At 44.3% G+C, this 20,331-nt stretch overlaps 1 protein-coding gene across 4 annotated transcripts in view; it reads left to right on the forward strand.

Annotated features, from left to right (window-relative positions):
• The first annotated feature begins 5,779 nt into the window (after nt 1-5,779).
• Nucleotides 5,780-20,331, forward strand: part of LOC146759338 (AF4/FMR2 family member 4-like) — a 40,498-nt gene continuing 25,946 nt past the window's right edge. The window contains exons 1-6 of one of the 4 annotated variants that reach the window (XM_085510227.1): nt 5,780-5,927; nt 6,148-6,308; nt 6,666-6,772; nt 7,221-7,345; nt 9,303-9,569; nt 20,034-20,160. In XM_085510227.1, the coding sequence (XP_085366353.1) occupies nt 20,038-20,160 (123 nt within the window). In that variant the 5' untranslated portion in view covers nt 5,780-5,927; nt 6,148-6,308; nt 6,666-6,772; ... (1 more) ...; nt 9,303-9,569; nt 20,034-20,037. Of the gene's footprint in view, nt 5,928-6,147; nt 6,309-6,665; nt 6,773-7,187; nt 7,346-9,302; nt 9,570-20,033; nt 20,161-20,331 lie in introns of those variants that run through there. The other 3 variants (XM_085510225.1, XM_085510224.1, XM_085510226.1) reach the window with 3 other exon arrangements.

A 20,331-nucleotide genomic window follows, 5' to 3' on the forward strand; every position in this document is an offset into this window, starting at 1 on the left:
AAAACAGAACGTGAGCCATCAGCGTGCTCTTGCAGCTCAGAGAGCAAATGGTCCCCTGGGCTCCATCAGAAGAGGGGATGGCCAGCAGGGACAGGGAGGTGATTGATCTTCATGATCCTTGAGGTCCCTTCCAACCCGGGCCATTCTATGATTCTGTGATTACACTCGCTGTCAGAAATAACGGCAGCTGTACAGAAGCTGGATATATTGTGGGACAGTTCTTGTAACCAGCTGATTTTAAGACCTTGCCAGAGTTGAGAGTCTAAATTGCATGTCAGAAGAAAACTGGGAAAGTGGTTATTGCTCATTCTTTTTCATTTGCTGATTCTTTCTTTCGGGCTCCTTTTCCAAAGGAGATTCTGGTGATGGAAGCAGTTGAAGAAAGAACCAAAGCAGCTCTTGCCAAGAGTGCTTGAAGTCCCTGTGGAGAGAAGCAAAGAACTTGGGCTTCCTCTGGGATGCTCCCCACCATGTCTCAGGAAGGAGACAACTGCTGTTCCACTTTCTGCTCTGTGTGTGGAAAGGTACATCTGGGTTTCTTCTGCTTGTTTATTCTTTCTTTTTCTGGCTTTGAAGGAGAAGGCGTGGAGCAAAGGAGACCCACTGGTCATTTGTTAGCTCAAGAGCAGGATGGATTCTGCATTGACTGTGAAAAACCTGGGCTAGTAGCATGGGCATGTTTCAGGCTGGACTCTTCTTTTGCTACTTGGTTTCCTTTTGGCTACAGGGAGACAGCTGTCTAAAGGTGTGTTTTCAAACCCACTCTCCAAAACCACGTTTCATTGTTGCAGGTGGTTCAGTGTGCTCTTGCAGTGCAGATGCTGTAGTTTGCTGTAGAATCTGAATGGTTTCTGTTCCTAGGGAAGGACTGGGAGGAGGTAGTGAGAAGAGAATTCAATGCCTGAGGTGTATCTTAGTGAGAAATGTTGGCATGAGATGATGAAAGTCTTGAGCTGTCAAAGGCCAGTGAGGCTCAGACTCCTTAACCTGCTGGAGCAGGGTGGAAGCAAGGAGTGGGCACTGCCGTCCCACAAGCTGCACTTGGTTCTGGTCTGCCAGGTCTGTGCTGGCCTGGATTTCTTCTGAGAAGTTTGTTGGAGCTGCTTGGAGTAGTGAAGGGTGGGGAAGAAGTGCTTCTCCAGAGCTAAGGCTCTGCATGATCATCTTGGATGGTTTTAACCATGATATCTGAAGACATAGTTTCCGTCAGAATGATCCCAGCATTGTGCAAGTGTCTCAGATGTCTGAGAGCACCCGCCTCCTCCAGCTGAGCCATAGGAAAGCTGACTGTGCCCAGTAATTTCAGCTTCCACAGATTGAATATGCTTCCAAGTGTTTTCCTTAGTGATCAATCATGTCCCAGCACTGTGATATTTCATCTCTGGCACAGTCTGGAGCATCTCTGCAATCCTTGGGTGCTGGAGGGCACGCGGTGAGTGCGTGGACAGGGTGGCACAAACGTGTGTGTGTGCTGAGGAGTTGGGTTGCACACAGATGCACACAAAGGGGTGTTTGTGGAAGGTGTAGGCATGTACATGTTCCCAGGGGTCGTTGGCACACGTCTGTGAATGCAAAGGAGGGCACACGATGCAGTGCGTGCATGGGGGTGTGCAAAGCAGGCAGGGTGACACATGGGTGTGCGTGTGTACATGGATAGGGGAAGGCTGGGGTTACAGGTTGACCTGTGCTGAGGTGAGTGGGGGCTCACGGTGTTGCTCATTGGTAGATTTGTTCACACTGAGTGCTAACAGGAAACTCGCACACCCTTTTTGTTTCAGCTGTGCCAGCGCTGTGATCCCTTTCTGCTGGGATGGGGTGTTGGAAGGATGGTGTGCATGCCAAGCTCCCATCTCTTGCATGAATCAAGTGTAGAGCAAAAGGGATGTTTGGGCCAGGTGACTGTAAGAAGGCTGGCTGCTTTGGATGGTGGTAGCTGATGGAAACAGGTGCTCTGGGGACCGTTCAGCTTTTAACAGAAGACAGGGGTCCTGCAGCAAAAATGACTAGGTTCTCAAATGGCTTCAGACGTGCACACCGAGTACATCCCTGCAGACATTTACCGGTAGGCGGCTCTTGCAGAAGAAGATTCAAGCAGCAGAACCTTTTGCTCAGCTACAGCACACAAATGCTACAAAAGCAGGAACAACCCGCAAGCTCTGGGTCTGTTTGTCTTGCACAGGCATGCACTAACTGCGTTTGATGGTACCCCCCATCCTTGATTTCCTTCCCTGCTTCTTGTCTGATGACGCTGCTGAGCCAGGAACAAGCTGCCCAGTGTGGCAGAGCATGGTGCAGAGCTGTGCTGGGACCTCCTCCCCTTCCTCTGCTGCAGATCAGTGCCCCACACGTGCCATTGGGATGCTCTGGCACGGGATGTGCCTCCAACCCAAAGCTCCTTCCCACCTCCCAAGGAAAAACAAAGTAACCCAAGCATCTCCAGCAAAGCTGCCCAGCAGACAGCAGGGAATGCAGACAGCTTCTGGCTGCTCCCCTGCACTCCTGTCCTAAGTAAGAGACCCTACGAGGACTGGCTGGGAAATCAGTGCATGACACACGTGAGTGTGCACAGGATTGTGCAAAGCAGTGGGGTTCCACGAGTTTGTGTGTGTGTGTATCTCTGCTGTTATGAAAGCATGGGAAGACTTACTGAGTCCCAGATAATTACTTATCCTTAAATGATTTTTCCTGGCCAAATTTAGAGCCTCTCACAGGTAATCGAGACCAACAGGCTGTTGTTGCACAATCAACAGGCACAATCTAGATGATCAGCTGAGGAAAATAAAGCATCATGCCAAGGGTACTAGATAAGTGAGCAGCTTGAGATCTGCACATTTATGTGATACTCATGGTGTTAGACAATATTTGCCTAGAGAGGTCACATTGAATGAAAGCAAAATATAAGATGAATGAAAATATACACAGGAGAAGAAGCCTCTGAGGCTTCTGAAGTGTTATGATCAGAAGACATAAACTCTGTTAAAGCAAACATTTCTCTCTATTTTTTGTGTTATTTCAGGCAGGCCTTGATTACCGCCTGAACACATGCTGTGGAAGCCCAGCTTATGCAGGACCAGAGCTAATCCAGGGCAAAGCGTATATTGGCTCAAAGGGATGTAGAGCGGTGTTTGTTTTCCCCTCTTTCCCTTCCCTCTCCACAGAGCATTTCAAGGCAGTGGAGCTCAGGTAGGCTCTCTTGGTTTCCCTTCTGAATTCTGCTAGGTTGCATTGCTTGGTAGCTCTCAGAAGCTGTCAGTGGCCACAGACTAGAAAAGTGCAATTGGTCTCAGTTCACACAGCTGGCTGGTTTGTCTCAGGCTAATCCTGAACTGCCTCAAGCAACTGCTTTGGTGCTCTACAGAACAGCAACTTCAGAGATCTCTTTCTATTACTAAGTTTTTGAAAGAGCAATTTGCTCTGTTCATTATCCATCATTTTTGTGCAGTCTGTTTTGTCAGACTTGTCTTTAGCTTCCAAGTTGTATGTGAAGACTTGTTTGCACTGTAATGCACAATGTACTAAAAATTGAGAGATGTAAATGCAAAGAGTTTTTCCAGCTTTGATTTCATGTCTGGAATTTTGGAAGCCACTACTTGCAGTTGTTAATCTGTCCAAACTGGTTTGGTTTGGAATGCCCTCATCCTTCTTGAATCGCTGTTAAAGGCGGAGCAATTCCTGCAAGTGTCATGGCCCCACTGTTGTTCTAATTCTTGTTTCTTTGTTTTCCACACACTGCTTTTCAAGCCTCCTTTTTCTTTACAGTCAAAGTGAGAATTGCACTGTGAGGTGTCTGAACCTTGTTGTGCCTATACATAAATAGAACAGCAGCAAAGCCCGACAGGTGACTGTGCTGACAGCTCTCGTAGCCAGTAACACGTAACTGTGCTAAATCCCTTGTGACGGCTTTGATTTCATTTTTGCCAGTGAAATCCTTGTAAAAGGAAGTGCAGCAGTGTGATGAGCTAAGGTGAAGATGCTGGTTTTAGTTGTGCTCTAAGCTGAGTGGAAGGGCAATTGAATGAGGGTTATATGCTTTCTCTGGGACAATAAGGCTTTATTTCCTGAGGGAAAGAGCCAGCTTTTCATGGGCTATATGTGGGCTTTGGCAAGGGCAGACAATCCAGTCTGTCAGGAAGCCATTTGAGGTGCTTCAGGTTTGTAAGCTTGTCTTTTTGTTTTTCAGGCGGATATTTGGAGCATGGGTGTACTGCTGTATGCTCTGCTGTGTGGGTTTTTCCTTTGGATGATGACAATATGATGGCACTCTACAGGAGGATACCAGTGGGTATCAGTGGTGCTAGAATACACTGAGAAGGGAAATAGCTGAGCTTGACAAGAGGCCTTGCTTTTCGGATGGCAGAACATGCTGAGCTGTGGGTAGAAAGGCCTTGTCCCTGTTTTTGCTGCTTTGTCTACCAGTATTTTGTGGATTTGGTTCTACGCTTGGTTGGCCTATGTGGCACTGTAGCCTAATTCTGTACCATGATAGCATACAGAATTTAAGGAGAAGTATTTTCTTGCCAATGGGCTGGATTTTTTGTATCTGGTTCTTCAACTGGCTGCTCCCTATACTATCTGTAGTAAAAATAGAGACACATCATTTGATTTCCCAGAAATGAATGTTCCTAAATGCCAGCTCTTCTCATGTCTACAAAGATCAAAGTTCTGCATTTGCTATTAGAATTTCCTCTTCCAGAATCAGGAGGTAATGTAGGACCCCACAGATTACCTTCAGAATCCAACAGTCAGTTCTGTTTCCTTTCGGAGTGCATAACAACCTGAGCACATGAATTGAATGACGTGGCTTTTTAGTCTGGTACAAACTCTGCTGTACACTGAAACTTGGTCCAATTGTAAGCAGGACTTTGTCCATCTCTGCAGGACAGCAGAAAACCCTTTGTGCTAATCATGATGCCAAGAAGCAGAATGCGGCAAATGGCAGATGATCCAACTGCTTCAGGTGTTCATTGCCTTAAAACTGAGAATAGTTTTGGACTGAGAGTTTGTAAGCAGAACGGAGCTCTTAAAGCTGTCAGAGATTATTCCTGCACTGTTCAATTCTATCTGCCTGACATACACAGGATCTCAGAACTGCATTGCTTGAACTGGTGGAACTTGTTGAAGTGATCTAGGATGAGAAAGTTTTAGAACTCAATCAGAATGCACTATAACATGGATAATCCTATAGGTATTAAGGTACAAGCTTGCTATTTCTGCACTGAATTTGTTTTATTTTACATGGCTGTGATCTGAAAGTTGCTTGAAACGCAGGCACCTAATCACTGTTGTGTAACTGAATTTCACACATGATAGGTCCTGAAATATCCTGGAATCTAAAACTCTGACTTGTTTTAAGTCTGCTGCTTGAGTCTAATCAGGGTCATAGTGTCTGTGTGCAGTGGAGTGTGTGGGGAGATTGTTGCTGCAGATCCTGGGAAGTTGCTGTGTATTTGCAGACAATGGCTGCTGTTGGTCACTGGGTGCCACTGTTGCTCTGAAGAACAGCTGTGCTGTGCATGCAGCACAGCATGCTGTGCACGCCATGGAAGTAGGAATCAAGAAGAGATAGAAGCGTCACTTCTGCTCTAGTAAAAGGTCTCATCTGCTGACAGGCTTTTGTACTTGAATTCAGAACTCAGGACCTGTTGCCACAGGGGGACTAGTTGCTGAAGTTGGACGACTCTTTCTGTTTACTCCTTGTAATATGTAGCCATAACACTATTTAAAAAAGAATCTGAAATCATGGCTAATTATTGACTGCTGCGCAGCAGAACACTACCACGGTGAGATTGGGCTGTGAGATGACTTGAAAGCTGTTTCCTCAGTATAGGTCTTATTCTTGCAGCTGGGACACCTTGATGAAGACTGTGTAACAGCTTTCTGTGTTTCACAACAAGAGAAGAGAGAGTAGATCAGCATTAACGTCAGAGGTAATAAACGTATGTCAGTAATTCTCTGTATTTAAGCCCACTCCTACAGTAAATAACCTTACTGTATTAACAGACTCTAACACTCACTTATTCTCAAACATGAAATATTTCACACCTTTCAGAGATAAGTTACCACTGCAGAACTTCATAGTCTACCTAATAACTGCATTTCTGAAGTTCACATTTATTCCTTTTTTCTCCTTTAATTGTGTTTTCTCAGCCTTTTTGTTATTTTTTTACCATGCTGAAATCCTTATGAATCTCTGGAAGACCAGGCAGACTCAAAACAGAAACTGATGGATGAACAGCAGATGTCACATGCTGGCTTAACTCCCTGCTTTGAAATGATTCACTGATAGGTGGAAAATATCAACACATCAGGTAGGACAACCAAGCAAATTTGGAATTACAGTTCACAAATACTTCAGGAAATAAATTAATTCCAGTAACTTTAGAAAATAAATGAGAAAAGCTGAACTGAGTGCTTCTAGAGATGCTGTATAAATGTCAATAATGACATTCCAAGCTGTAGAAGAGATTTAAAACATGATGGGTACTCTGGCTTTAACCTGAATCTGAAAGTTGTCTCTTGAAATTGAGTTGTCTTTCTGTTAAATAGAAAGTGGTAGAATTTGAAGGATTGTTAAGATTTCCATATAACCTTAGTAAGACTAGATGTAAAATGTAAGTTTTATCTAGGCAAGATCAATAGTGGAGTCACTGTTACTTCTTTTTTAGGTACAGGGAATAAAGAGAACGATCGACCTACAAGGGGAAAAAGTTCTTCAGTTCAAGTCTGTGATATTATCACAGTCTTAATTCAAAGGACTTCTAATGCCTGATAAGTAATTCAAGCTTATTATACTACACTGAGTCTCTCAAGCATTGTACCCACGGTTCTCATAGTAGTCAAAAAGCTGCTGAAAATCCAGCTGAATGTCGATGCTCCTTGGAGCTGGGCTGAAACTTGGCCCCAGAAATGGGAGTCCAGCTGAAATGCTGTACAAACTGAATTAGTAGGAGCTTTGCCATTCACTTCAGTAGAGAGATTCTGGCACCAGCTTTAGATTTCACTTCCAGCAATTGTACAATACACTAACTTTCAAGCAAAAACGAGAATAGTCTGCTTCTTTATCTCTTACATATTGTGTGAATCATCTGAGGCCTGAAACTACCCTAATGTGATCAGACATGAAGGTTGCACATCAAGGGGAAAATATGGCAGACATGCAGAAATTGTCTTTGTACTGACAATGTTTCTGAAGAGATCTACATCCTCTTGTTTTCTAGCAGAATTACGACCAGTTGTGGCAACCTATCTCTTGCTTCAGTCTAAGAAGGCTCGTGGCAAGCACATTCCCTTGAGAATTCCATCCCAAACAGGACGTGCCAGTACCACACAGTCAGGAAGCCTGGGGGTAAGTTTTAGAGTTCAGCACAAGGTTCTGGTCAAAATGCCTCTGTGTGCTGAAGCTCTGCCCGGGTAAACAGTCTGGTGGCCTAAACATCGGTGAGGGAGCATGTGTGCAACCAGTCTTGGTCATCAAATCTTGTTCTATGATAAGGCCACCGACTCAGTGTATGAAGGAAAAGGATGTAATCTTTCTAGATTTCAGGGAGGCCTTTGATCCTGTCCCTTTGGCTGCATGTTCCCAACCTTCCATCAGGAAGCCAGGAGTACTGTTCTGTGTCATGAAAAGGCAGCCAGTGGTTTGACTATCACATGTTTATGTGTTCTGATGTTTCACAGTGGGTCTTAAGTAAAAGGAACTCAGGTTTTGGTTGCCTGCAGGACAGATGTTCTTTTGGGTTCAATATGTTTGCATAGTGACTTGCAACCATGGGACTGGTGTTCAAGGACCCTCTTGGTTCCTTCAGTTCCTAGGTTCTTTCTTGCCTAGATTTGACACTTTGTTTCAACAGAAGAGCTGATATTCGCTTTGGGAGCACTAAGCAGCTGTTTATGTGGCTTAGAGGAAGACTGTCTGTCTTCTACACTGTGGGCATGGAACAGCCACAATTCCCCCTGGAACAACATCAATGACCCACACCACTAATTGGATTCTCCTTTTTAATGTAGTGGTAGTGAGGTGAAAATGTGGCTGTGGAATATTTTTGACTAAGGAACTTCTATATAGATTTTGTTCATCTTTGCATGCCTCATCACCTGATCTGTGTCAGTGAGCAGAAGCTGAAAGCAGGCATGGGATGTTCTGAAGAGCAGAGAAAGAGATAAGGAGGAAGGTGATTAAGACAATCCTCTCTGCTGCTGTGTGTCCCAGAACTGCCCAGTTCTGTAGCAAAGTGTTGTACAAGATGAATGGCCAAGAGATTGGGAGTAGAATGAATAGAAAATATGCCTTACTTAGGCCATACTCATCGTATTAATACTTCTCAGTTAGTTTTAGAATTCTAGAAGTGAAAGGTAAGGAGGTAGAAGCCTGCAAGTTGTGTCCTTTTTTACAGCTGCTCTTTTCTTATGGGAGGATGAAGTGAAGAAGATTGGTCTATTCTACAAGCTGTTCCAACCTTTACGCTTGAATTGCTGTTGCAGCTGCTGTAGCATCCCCAGCATAGACCAGAAAAGACCTTCTTGCCTCCAGAGATCCAAGTTTGTCCTCTGCTGGCCACTTGAGAGCTCAGGGACTATGATGGGTTCTTTTCTGGTGTTTGCTTTTCACTGTCATCACCCAGTTTCTATCTCTTCCTAAAGCAGTTGGTAGGTTGTGTTCAGAGCCTCAGCTCTTCCTGACTCTGCTAAGCATGTCAGAGCTGATGAGGAGGATGTAGAATGGGGTTTGTGTCCCTTCAGACACCCACACTGGAGAAATCTGCAGCTGGCATGCACCCCACCAGCTCCCTTTGGCTGTTACTGCATGGGAGTGGTTGCTAGCAGGTCATGTCAACAGGTTGAATGTGTCACATTCCCAGATCTCTGATTCCATTGGCTGTGTCTCCAGTGACATGAAATACAACTGTGGCTGCTGGGGTTCTTCCATCTGTACAGATTTTTAATGGTAGTCAGGCAAATTAGACTCTGATGCTAAAAAACAGAACAATAAAACCAGCAATAAGAGACAATCCCAACCAACCGACAATAGCAGCAAAAAACCACCACACATCTCATTAGGTAGAAGATTAGAGACACTGGAAGGTAGTCTTTAAGTCTCTTTAAGGCGCTGTTCTTACATTGCAGAAATAGAATGATAATATAATTCCATGCTGATAATATCTCCAGATTTCTATCTTTGGGATTTCTTTCAGCCTGCCATGATCCCCGAGTGTGTCTGTTCATGGGGTTTTTCATTTGGTTTTGTAGAACACGTTTGTTAACTTGTGCATTCTCATAGTTCTTTTCTTTCCTCTGCATCTTAGAAATCCCAGTGAAGTTCACCAAGAAGCTCGAAGCTGTTAATGCTGAGATTGGAGGCAGTGTCACTTTAAGCTGTGAAGTGAGCCATGCCAAAGGGAAGGTGGTGTGGCGCAGGAATGCAGTTGAGATCAAACCCAGCAAACGTTTCCAGATTGATGAGGAAGGGGTCAGAAGAACCCTGACAATAAGAGGGATCCGGGCTGAGGATGAGGGAGAGTACTTGTGTGAGTCCAGAGATGACAAGAGCAGCATTACCATCACCCCCAAAGGTATGTCTCTGGAAATGAAGGCTGACAGTGTGGAAGGATCCTTGGCTTCCCTCATCAGCCATTACAACACTGCAAAGCTGAGTTCATTTGTGTGTTTATGCTGTTCTTTGTGTTAACAACCAAGTACAAAACCTGTCTTTCTCTCTAAATAACTGTGGAACAACTGCTTCTGAAGAGCACAGCTGTTAAGTGGGCAAATCAGCCTTCAAGGCTGGAATTAAGCATCCCAAATGTAAGATGGGATTTATTTTACCCCTTCTTTGCCTCTTTTCTTCTTGCATCTTTGTAGATGCAAGGAGGATCTCCTCTACATGCAGGAGATGTGAGTGTGAGTTATGGTGATCACTTACTGCGAGTCATAAAATCTGATGCTTCCAATGAAATCATTGACTCTGTTGGCTCTTTGAAGGTGCTCATATATAATATGATAGCAGGCTTTGAGTATATAAAAGGCTTTTAGAAAGTGGAAGCAAACAATCTGTTCTCTGTGCAGAAATAAGGGACTTCAATTGCAATGACAAAGATGCAAGTTCTACAACAGAAAAGCTTTTTAATGGTTGGATGACTGGATATGTCATTTGGAGGGGCTTTGAAGCCTTCACTGTGGGATTCAGAAAAGGTTAGTGAAATATCTGTGTCACAAAGAGCTGAGCATGTCCTGGAGCAATGGAGAAGGGCTGGATGATTTTTGCTGGTATTTTTAGCCATTGAATTTTGTATTCTGGTGGTGTCAGTACATTCTTTTGTACAACATGGACGGGTTGGTTTGTTGCATTGGTTCAGACTTTTGTACTAGGAGCTCAGCAGTGGTTAAAGCTCACACTTCTGCAAAGTAAACAAGCTCCTGCAATTCGTCTCTACTCTGTTTTAGCTGTGGATTAGCTTGACAGTTCCCTTCCATAAGCTTTATGGTTCCCTTCTGTAAGTCTACTTACATAGAGTGAGTTGCTTAACTTTAAGTCTTGCTCCAGGATTTTAAGCATATTATTAGCAAAAAATATCACAAATAATTTCACCAACAATTCTCCCCACCCATCTGTAGCTTTCTTTTTTTTCACTGGAAGGTTTTACACTGGCAGATAGGGTGGGCATGTAGAAACAACCCCATTAATTCTGACGAAGCTCTGATTTCTCTGACTGGCCTTTGTTTTGTGATTCTGCATGCATGCCCTGTAGCTAAAGCCTGGATGTCTTCCCCAACACCTTCAGTCTCCCATCCTTACTTAAGTTACTCCATTGTAAATCTCTCTGCTAGTCCAAGAGAGTTTTTATTTTACCCCTTCTGTGAGGCAGCAGCTGGATGGGAAGGATGAGATGAGGACTAGGTTGTTTGGGTGGCTTTTTTTTTTTTTGCCTAAGAGCCAACTGGGAATCAAAGATACCAAAAATTGAAGACAAACTGTGTCATACCGAGCAGGGTTTGTCAAATCACTGGCATGCACTGTTAGGACAACTTCATCATCAACATATTCTGGGCTGACAGTTGTCACAAAATTCTGCTTCTGTGTCCCAAAATGTGCACTTATCACTTCTATTGGCAGTTGCTCATCTTTTCTCCAAACTGAATGGTTGTAGGAAATAAAACAGACAAGCAAACAAACCAAACAACCCGCAGATATTAACTTGCAGCTGATTGTCAGTGCTGATCGTTGGGCCATGTCCATCACTTCACATACTTCTGCGGCCAACAGACATTGGAAAATACAAAGACCTTCAGAGACTACTTGAATTTCTAGATGCACTGAATTACCCTCTAGAGTGTATTTCTGAATATATAAGGAACCACGGGTGACTATGATCCTGATTTATATCTAGGTTCAGGCTTACTGTTTCAGTTAGGTTAGATGAATAATAGTTCCAGAGAAGATAGGGAAATACAGCACTTCATTGATACCACATGTCGGAAGAATGCAGCTCAGTGCTGGGCAGTTTGCTGCTTCATTCCCTCTTACAAGTTGCACCCAAGGCTGGAAAAGACCACTGAGATAGCTGAGCCCAACCCAGCCCACCCTCACTGTACTTACTAACCACGTCCCCAGTGCCACATACCCGTGGCTCTTGAGCACCTCCAGTGACTGCAGTATATCAGCGTGGTTGCTTCAGCTGTGTGAGTTTTCACCACTGGATGTTGTTCTAGCGAGGCAAAAAACCCAAACTGATGGAACAGTGTCTATACAGGAAGCAACTGGCTGTCCTGATGGCTGCCAACAGTTTTGCACAAGGTGTGTCATGCAAGCTTGCATGAGTCTGGTTTAAAAACTTGCAGTTCTGATGGAAGGAGAGGATGTTGGTGCAGGATAACTGCGGGATTTGTGCTTTCCCGACATCCAGTTGCAATCACAGCTTATTGTTGCTATAGAAAACAGCTTCTCTGTAGACAAACTAAGTTAGTACCATTAAGTGGCTGAATCCCTAAGTGATCCAAGGTGAAGCATGATCCAAACTGGAATTTAGCTAATTGTAGTAGGGAATCCAAGCCTTAATGAGCTGAGTTATTTAAAGTATGAGTCTTCCATCTAAAACAGCATTGAACTGTTACCCTGGTTGATGATAGAAGTGAGAGTTTTACAGCAGAAGTCTGAAGTTATGCTCCATATTTCTCATCACTCAAGAGAATATTTGAATATGTGAATTCCTTTGGCTATGTTAGAGCTCATAATGAGGTCAGCTGATGTTCTTTAAATGCTCGGAGTCTAGCAATGTGGGGAAGCGGACTGCTATTTGCTGTTAAACTTTAGGCTAAGAAGCCTGATTTTAGAGGACAGTGGAATTCCCCTTTCCCTCTCCTCCCCTTCTCCCTGGACTGATCCCGCATGGTTTGTGAATGAGTTCAGAGCAAGGTAAATGAGGAATAGCCATGTGAAAACCTGTTGTTTTACTGCACTGTAAAAGACACTTAGTCAAAAGACAAGTGTGTGTTCCAAGCTTATGATTGCAGGAGATCCTAGAAACAACCCAGCTGCTCAAACCTGTAGTCTGGCTGAATATTTTATTGTCAGTTCTGGTCAGGAGGAGATGCTTGAGTAAGACAAATAAAAGGTCATGGGTAAGTTGGTCCTTCTTGTGATATACTTCTAGGCTTTCGTCAGGGAAAAGCTTAATTAGTCCAAATAATTATAGCAGAAACCACACCAAGAACATGAGAGTGAAATTTCAACTTTCTTGACGTGACGGTAAATTTTACCCCATTCTGCCATTCCCCAAATGTTTGTTTCCTTATGTTATGGTTTTGCAATTTGGTTGGTGTTGGTATTCCACATCAGAACACCATGCTAATAATGGGAGTAAAGGGGACAAGTTTTTTTTTCTGTGGGCTGCCTTAATGGGCATGTGGGGTGGGGCACCGGAAGGGAAGTGAGGAAGGGGACGGGGTTGCTGGCCGGCTCCCTGCGAGGAGACAACGTGGTCAGAGCTTCCTGCCTTCCACAGCTCCACCGGTGAGATTGGGGACTTGGTATTCTCTTTGTTGATACTCTCTTGTTGTTTGTTTAGCATTATTAGGTTATTAAACTGCCATTCGTTCTCAGATCACCTTTTTTTCTCCCTCATTTTTTGTTAGACCTAATCGTAATCTCCCTTCCCTTCCCCGTCTCCCTAAACGCACGTGGCCGGGCCTGGCCGGGCCACGCCGCACTGCCGCTAGAGAAAAGGGGGGGGGCTTTTGTTCCTGCTGCCCCGGGTTTGTGCCCACTGTCCCGGAGTGAGCTCTAGAGAGAACTCCGTGACATTTTTGGTGGAGGATGCAGGCAGAGCTCAGGGCAATGTTTTGGGCAGTAATTAGGTGGTTTTTTTCAGCAGCCCTGTATGTAGGACTGATAGTCCCTAGGTTCCTGTGGTCCTGGCTTAAGGACTTCCTGATGTTGGGGGTAGGGGTAGATTTATTAAGCCGATGGCTGGCAGGGATAGAGATATCTGCCTGGCTCCCTTCCAGACTAACGAACATCACAGGCACCGTGCTTGAACTGGCTCACGAATGCTCTGAATTCCTTAAGTATGACTGGGGTGTCAATTGGAATACTGTGTTGTTAGTCTCTCTGATTGTAGTAGTTTACTATAAATTGCAGAGAGACATGCAAAGAATAGTGCAGAGAGACTCAGGAAAAGGGCCAGAAGCATCGGGACCCCCAGTATCAGGTAATCTCACCCCTGAACACCAGAGGGACCTTGGGAAATTAATAGAACCCCTGAGTGAGTGTGGGAGATCAGGGGGATCTCAGAACGAATGGCTTATGAAAAAGATAGAGAGTCTCGAGAATGAGATCCAAATCCTAAGGGGAAGGCAACAAGTTAATCCCAGCCGACCACAGGAAGCACCAGCATCAGTGTCAGTCGCCCCAGTGGAAGGCCAGAGGTGGGAACGTGTGTCCTCACGTCTGGAACGGATGGAGGAAGTAGAGGAAGATCCTGGTGAGGGACCCTCCCCAAAACCACTGAGAAAGGCAACCCAGAAGACTAACAGACGCGGAGAAGATAGTGATGATGAGGGAAAAGTCACTGCTTCCTCTACTCGTAAACCTCTGAAAATTACTGAAATCCAAAGTGCGAGAAAGGAGTTTGCCCGACTCCCAGGTGAACGCCTTGTCACTTGGCTGCTCCGGTGTTGGGACAATGGGGCCGCCTGCATGTCCCTAAGCTGCGATGAGGCTCGTCAATTAGGAAACATTGCTCGAGACTCATCTATTGATAGAGGGATCAGCAGATGTCTCGATGGAGTCGCCAATCTCGGGGAGAGGATTCTATCAGCTGTAAAGGCAACCTGTCTTCTCAAAAGTGATTTGGAGCCTGTACTGGAAAAATGGAGTACAGCTGAGGAAGGTATCCAGTACCTGAGAGAAATGGCTGTGGCAGAAATGCTGTTCGATCCCACGTTTGTCCCTGGGGACCCAGAGGATTACCATGACCCAGAAAAGGTGAGCGGTACTCCGGAAATATGCAAGAAACTCATACGGTCAGCACCAGGGAAGTATTCCAGTGTACTATTAACGAACTCTAACAGGTATGATGAGCTGGATAGGAGACCTGAAATTTTTGAGCTCATCCTTTCACTGCAAAATATCGAATACTCACTACTGCCACACCGTACCACCATCGCAGCCATCTGTAAAATGGTGGATAGAATGGACCAAATGGAGAGAAGACAGGACAACATGCAGAAGAGCTGGTCTGCGGCAAGGAACCACAGTGAACCTGTGGCAGTCTCAGCTGTCAGACGCAAACGCACACCTGTCCGAGTGAAGGACCGCAGTGAGCCTATGTCACGTGGTGCCATGTGGAACTACCTGCGTGACCATGGAGAGGATATGAAGAAGTGGCATGACGGACCCAATTTTGTACTGCGAGCACGGGTAAGAAAATTACAAAAGAGGTCAGCCACTACTGAGGTTGCCTCTACCGCTTCAGACAACCAATAGAGGGGCCCTGCCCTCAGCCAGGGGGGGGAGAGGGATAATAGAGTGTATTGGACTGTGTGGATTCGGTGGCCTGGCACATCAGAACCACAAAAATATAAAGCACTGGTGGATACCGGTGCACAGTGCACTCTGATACCCTCAGGTTTTGAAGGGACAGAACGGATACATATACATGGGGTGACTGGGGGTTCGCAGGAACTGTCTGTGTTGGAGGCCGAGATAAGCCTCACTGGTAGAGACTGGCAGAGATGGAACACATAAGTGGGCTAGAGACCGAGGGGTGGACGTAACTATGGACGCTATTGCGCAGATCATCCATGATTGTGACACCTGTGCCATGATCAAACAGGCCAAGAGGATGAGACCTCTCTGGGGGGAAGGGCGATGGGAAAAGTATAAATATGGGGAGGCATGGCAGATTGATTATATCACCCTGCCAAAGACTCGTAATGGTAAGCATTATGTACTCACCATGGTGGAGGTAACCACCGGGTGGCTTGAGACATATGCGGTACCCCATGCCACTGCCAGAAACACCATATTAGGCCTAGAGACACAAATCTTGTGGCGACATGGCACCCCAGAGAGGATCGAATCAGACAATGGGACTCATTTCAAAAATTCACTGGTGAGCACTTGGGCCAAAGAACATGGCATCGAGTGGATCTATCACATCCCCTATCACGCACCAGCCGCTGGTAAGATCGAGCGCCACAACGGTTTGCTGAAAACCACGCTGAAAGCAATGGGTGGTGGAACATTTAAGAACTGGGAGAAACATCTAGCAGAAGCCACCTGGCTGGTAAACACCCGAGGATCAGCCAACCGAGACGGTGCTACACAGTCCAACTCCCTGCGTACCGTGGAGGGAGACAAGGTTCCTGTGGTGCATGTAAAGAATATGCTGGGAAAAGCAGTTTGGGTCCTTCCAGCCTCTGGAAAGGGGAGGCCCCTCCGTGGAACTGTCTTTGCACAGGGACCTGGGTGCACCTGGTGGGTGATGCAGAAGGATGGGGATGTTCAGTGTGTGCCACAGGGAAATTTGATGCTGGGGGAGTGCAGCCTGTGATTCCATGTGTGTGTATATATATATATATATATCTGTATGTACATATGTAATGCATGTTAACTACTGTTCTGTTTATATGTTGATAAAAGTTAGGCATGATGTGATGATGTGTAATAAGGGGTGGAATGTTATTGTTTTGTAATTTGGTTGGTGTTGGTATTCCACATCAGAACACCATGCTAATAATGGGAGTAAAGGGGACAAGTTTTTTTTTCTGTGGGCTGCCTTAATGGGCATGTGGGGTGGGGCACCAGAAGGGAAGTGAGGAAGGGGACAGGGTTGCTGGCCGGCTCCCTGCGAGGAGACAACGTGGTCAGAGCGTCCTGCCTTCCACAGCTCCACCGGTGAGATTGGGGACTTGGTATTCTCTTTGTTGATACTCTCTTGTTGTTTGTTTAGCATTATTAGGTTATTAAACTGCCATTCGTTCTCAGATCACCTTTTTTCTCCCTCATTTTTTGTTAGACCTAATCGTAATCTCCCTTCCCTTCCCCGTCTCCCTAAACGCACGTGGCCGGGCCGGGCCGGGCCACGCCGCACTGCCGCTAGAGAAAAGGGGGGGGGCTTTTGTTCCTGCTGCCCTGGGTTTGTGCCCACTGTCCCGGAGTGAGCTCTAGAGAGAACTCCGTGACACCTACAACAGCAAAAATAACTTCTAGTTCTAATTTTCAATCTTTAAAAGTTGCCTTGGAGTTTATAAAAAGGCATTCCCATTAGCTTTGGAGTGTTCACCTGAAAGAAGTGATTGCTTTTTCCTCAATTCAGTCTCAGACTAAATATGTGCTACACTTTTTGGCATTTCTGGGATCGCTTTTGTGAAGGGATCTTGAAAACTATCCTAGTCAGTTACACTCCCTACTGGGTTTGTTTGTGTAAACACACACAAAAAAGCTTTCTCTGTCTGGTGTTCTGCCCTGATGTTGTGTGCTGGGCGCTGCACTGAGATGAGGCAATTGAGCTTTTTCCTATAGACTGAAGCCAAAGGTGTCTGTGATCTCTTTGATATTTCAGATGCTTTAGTTTTTATTTACGCACTTTGTCACTCCGACAGGAAATTCTCCAATGACTCAAACAGTTAAATACCATTAGAAGGATTTACAGCTTTAAACAAAATCTTTCCATCTGACTGGGAGCTAACTCAGGCCCAAGCTACTGAGATTTCAGAATGTTTTTAAATTGTGGCATAATAAATATCCAAAGACATTTCTCATTTCCCAAGATGGTCATGTTTTACAAATGTTCAGATTCATCTTGATTTGCACAGAAATGTTAAGGTCCTAGTTTTTCAATTTTAATTCTGCAGTTTTATAGGGTTTAAGTCTGAAATTCCATTCATTTAAGGAGGGTCCACAAAAGGAAAGATTCAGAATATAATTTTCTACAGGTATTCAGTTGGTTGTTTCCCAGGAAAACACTCAGCTAGCAGAGTGCTGTAGGTAACAGAAGAGTCCTACTATCTTTGTACTTCCATCTTATTCACTCTATATTACCATGTGAATTAATACGTATTTAGCAGTGTTTTGCTTTGGGTGGTGTGGTGCTGTACATGCAGAAAAGGATAAAGGGTATGGCTTACTCTCCTCTTTGTACTTTATGAGAAATATGGCTGCAGGAAAAGCCCACTTAAAAAGGTTAAGTACAGCTTCATGTTCCTTTATGCTGTTACAGAGTGTTTTTGTGTGCAGTTAAGCAGTTGCGATGTCCCACCCCAAGAATCCTACTTCATTTCACTGAATGAAAATTCATCAGGATAACAGAGGCCAGGTCAGGGTAGAAGCACTTAGCTGCACTGGCATGCGTGCTGTGCTTTGGAAGTGTTCACCCAAATGTTCACATGCTGTGGACATGACTCTGTATACAAGCCTCAAGACAAAGTCTTGGCTAAATATCAGATATTTTTCTCATTGTGAAGACAGGAAATCCTGGGAACTAAAATCATATTCTCCTATGACATTTGTAAACACAATGGTAATTTTGAAGGTTGGCATGGATGATTTTCAGCTTTCAGCTCTGGATCATTTCATGCATTTTTGATTTTTTAAGGAGCACTTCATTGCACAGATTCATGGCAGGCATTTGCTGCTTCTTCGCTCTGAAGAAGTTATGACTCTTTAACTAGGAATAGAAATGTAGCATAATGCATATTGAGAGACCCAAGTGAAATGTACTGGGAGGAAAAAAAGGGTAACAGCATATTAAATCAAATTTTCCGTCTGTCTTGGGATATTTAGTGGAGAGCAGATTTAAACTGTTTTGACTCTTTTGACCTTTTTACTCTTATACTCAAATAGTACTGTAACTCCCTTTATATTTGTTTTTATATCTTTGTATAGTACACTTGTTTTTTTCAACAGATGTTGATACAGTTTTGAAAGGTGATGCTCAGTGAAGATCCTCGTGTTAAAGTGTAACTCTCTACTTGTAAAGTGTAATTATCTTCTAAAGGGATAGCTGCATATGATTCATTATCTTAGTGCTTTTTATTGAATGAACTACCCACAGGTAGGTGTAGATACTCTGTTCCCTGCCAAACATTTTGCCTTTGATAGTAAAATGGCATAGATCCTAATGGTTGGCTTTAACAGGTCACTATCTGTGATTAAGTCTGACATTTGTTGCTGTTTAAGTCTTGGATACACAAGAAATCTGAAGGAGGAAAAAAGAAAAAGCTGTTTATACCTCCAACTTTCAAGGCAGGTTTACGTTCTGCCATCACTGTGAACATTGGTTGTAGTTTGTAGCTTGGCTGCATTGCAGCGTGCAGGGCCCTCCCTCAGCTGGCAGACTTGCATTCACTTGCAGTTGCATGAGTTCAACTGATTTTAGCACAATTAGAGAAGAAGTGATTTTCATATGTACGTTAAAAGTTAGCACATTCCTAGGCTCGATGTCAGCGTCACGTTGGATGATGCTGATGCTTTTAGCTTGCTTACAGTGCAGGTATCTCAGGGAAATGCAACAAACTCACACCCTAAAGCATCACACATTTAAACTTACACCGGGGATTTCTTCTGGTTTTGATGTGCCTGTGGGCAGAGCAGTAGGAAAAAATGAAGCCAAGTGAGTAAGAAACTGCAGTGAAAGGCTCAAATGATTTTAAGGTGAAAAGCACAAATAATGTTTTTTTAAAAGCTGAGTGGTAGGTGGAAGTTGTGCCCAGAATGGAACAGCTGGTTTCATAGAGCTTTCAGATGAGCTCTGTGGCAGGATTATGATGCTGTATTTCTAATAATCAGGCAGCTGTCTGAAAATATGAAATAATGACTTTCTGAGCAGACACCTTTTTCATTTTACACTTAAATTGGAATAGTATTTATGTTCTGGATGCACCTACCATCATTTTGTAGATCAAGAAGCCACTTTTATAAATCTCTTAATGCAAAGTACAGCATGACACGTACAAAAAAGAGTTAGAGACCTTATTTATACCTTATTTTGTTTACTCCTGTAAGTCCTGGTGCTTTATGAACCTCAAAGGAAATCATTGCTGACTTGTTTGTGGATTTTGCATTTCTGCAGTTTGACCCGTTGCTGTTAATGCAAGCAGCAAGGCCAGGCTTCCAAGGAAGATTTGTAATATGTGAGATTTCTATGTTTTTGATCTACATTTTTGCAGTAGAGCACTGTAATGTGTGCTGTCTGTTGGGCTACCAGAGGGGCCGATCCTTCTGGATTTCCTGGAGCCTGGACAACTCCTGACTGCTGCATCGCAGTGCCAACAGAGCTGAAGGCTCCAACTTCCAGTTGTTTGCCTGAGGACTCTGTGATTTATTTATTTAAGTGCATAAACTGTCCCTGTCAGGAACAGATTGTAGGTTATAGCTGCTCTAAATGTGAAATGTTTTAAGCTGGACAAACTTCTTTTCAGTTTTGAGGAGCTGCAGTCAGCGGGGGGTTCTTGCCTGGGATCTCTTGAAGAACAGGGTGTGCTTCCATCCTCCTCTTTCCTTCTGTGACCAGGGAATTGTTGGTTGTTTTTTGCAGCAACATGAACCGTGAAGACCGAAATGTGCTGCATATGAAAGAAAGGGAAAGGCGAAATCAAGAAATCCAGCAGGGTGAAGAAGCCTTTCCACCCAACTCTCCTCTCTTTGCTGAACCGTACAAAGTTGTGAGTTTCTGCCATTTGTACAAATGTGTTTTTTTGTTTTGTAGTGGAAATTGTAGGGAAATATGTGCTACAAATCTGTTTATATCTGAAATCTTTTCAGGTCCCAGTTGTCACCTTAACCAGCATTTAAGCAAGTATTGAAACTAAGGATGGACAGTTAGTTACTAATCA

Source organism: Coturnix japonica, chromosome 10, assembly GCF_054131305.1.
Source record: "Coturnix japonica strain WE chromosome 10, WE-NBRP24, whole genome shotgun sequence".
Lineage (NCBI taxonomy): Eukaryota > Metazoa > Chordata > Aves > Galliformes > Phasianidae > Coturnix > Coturnix japonica.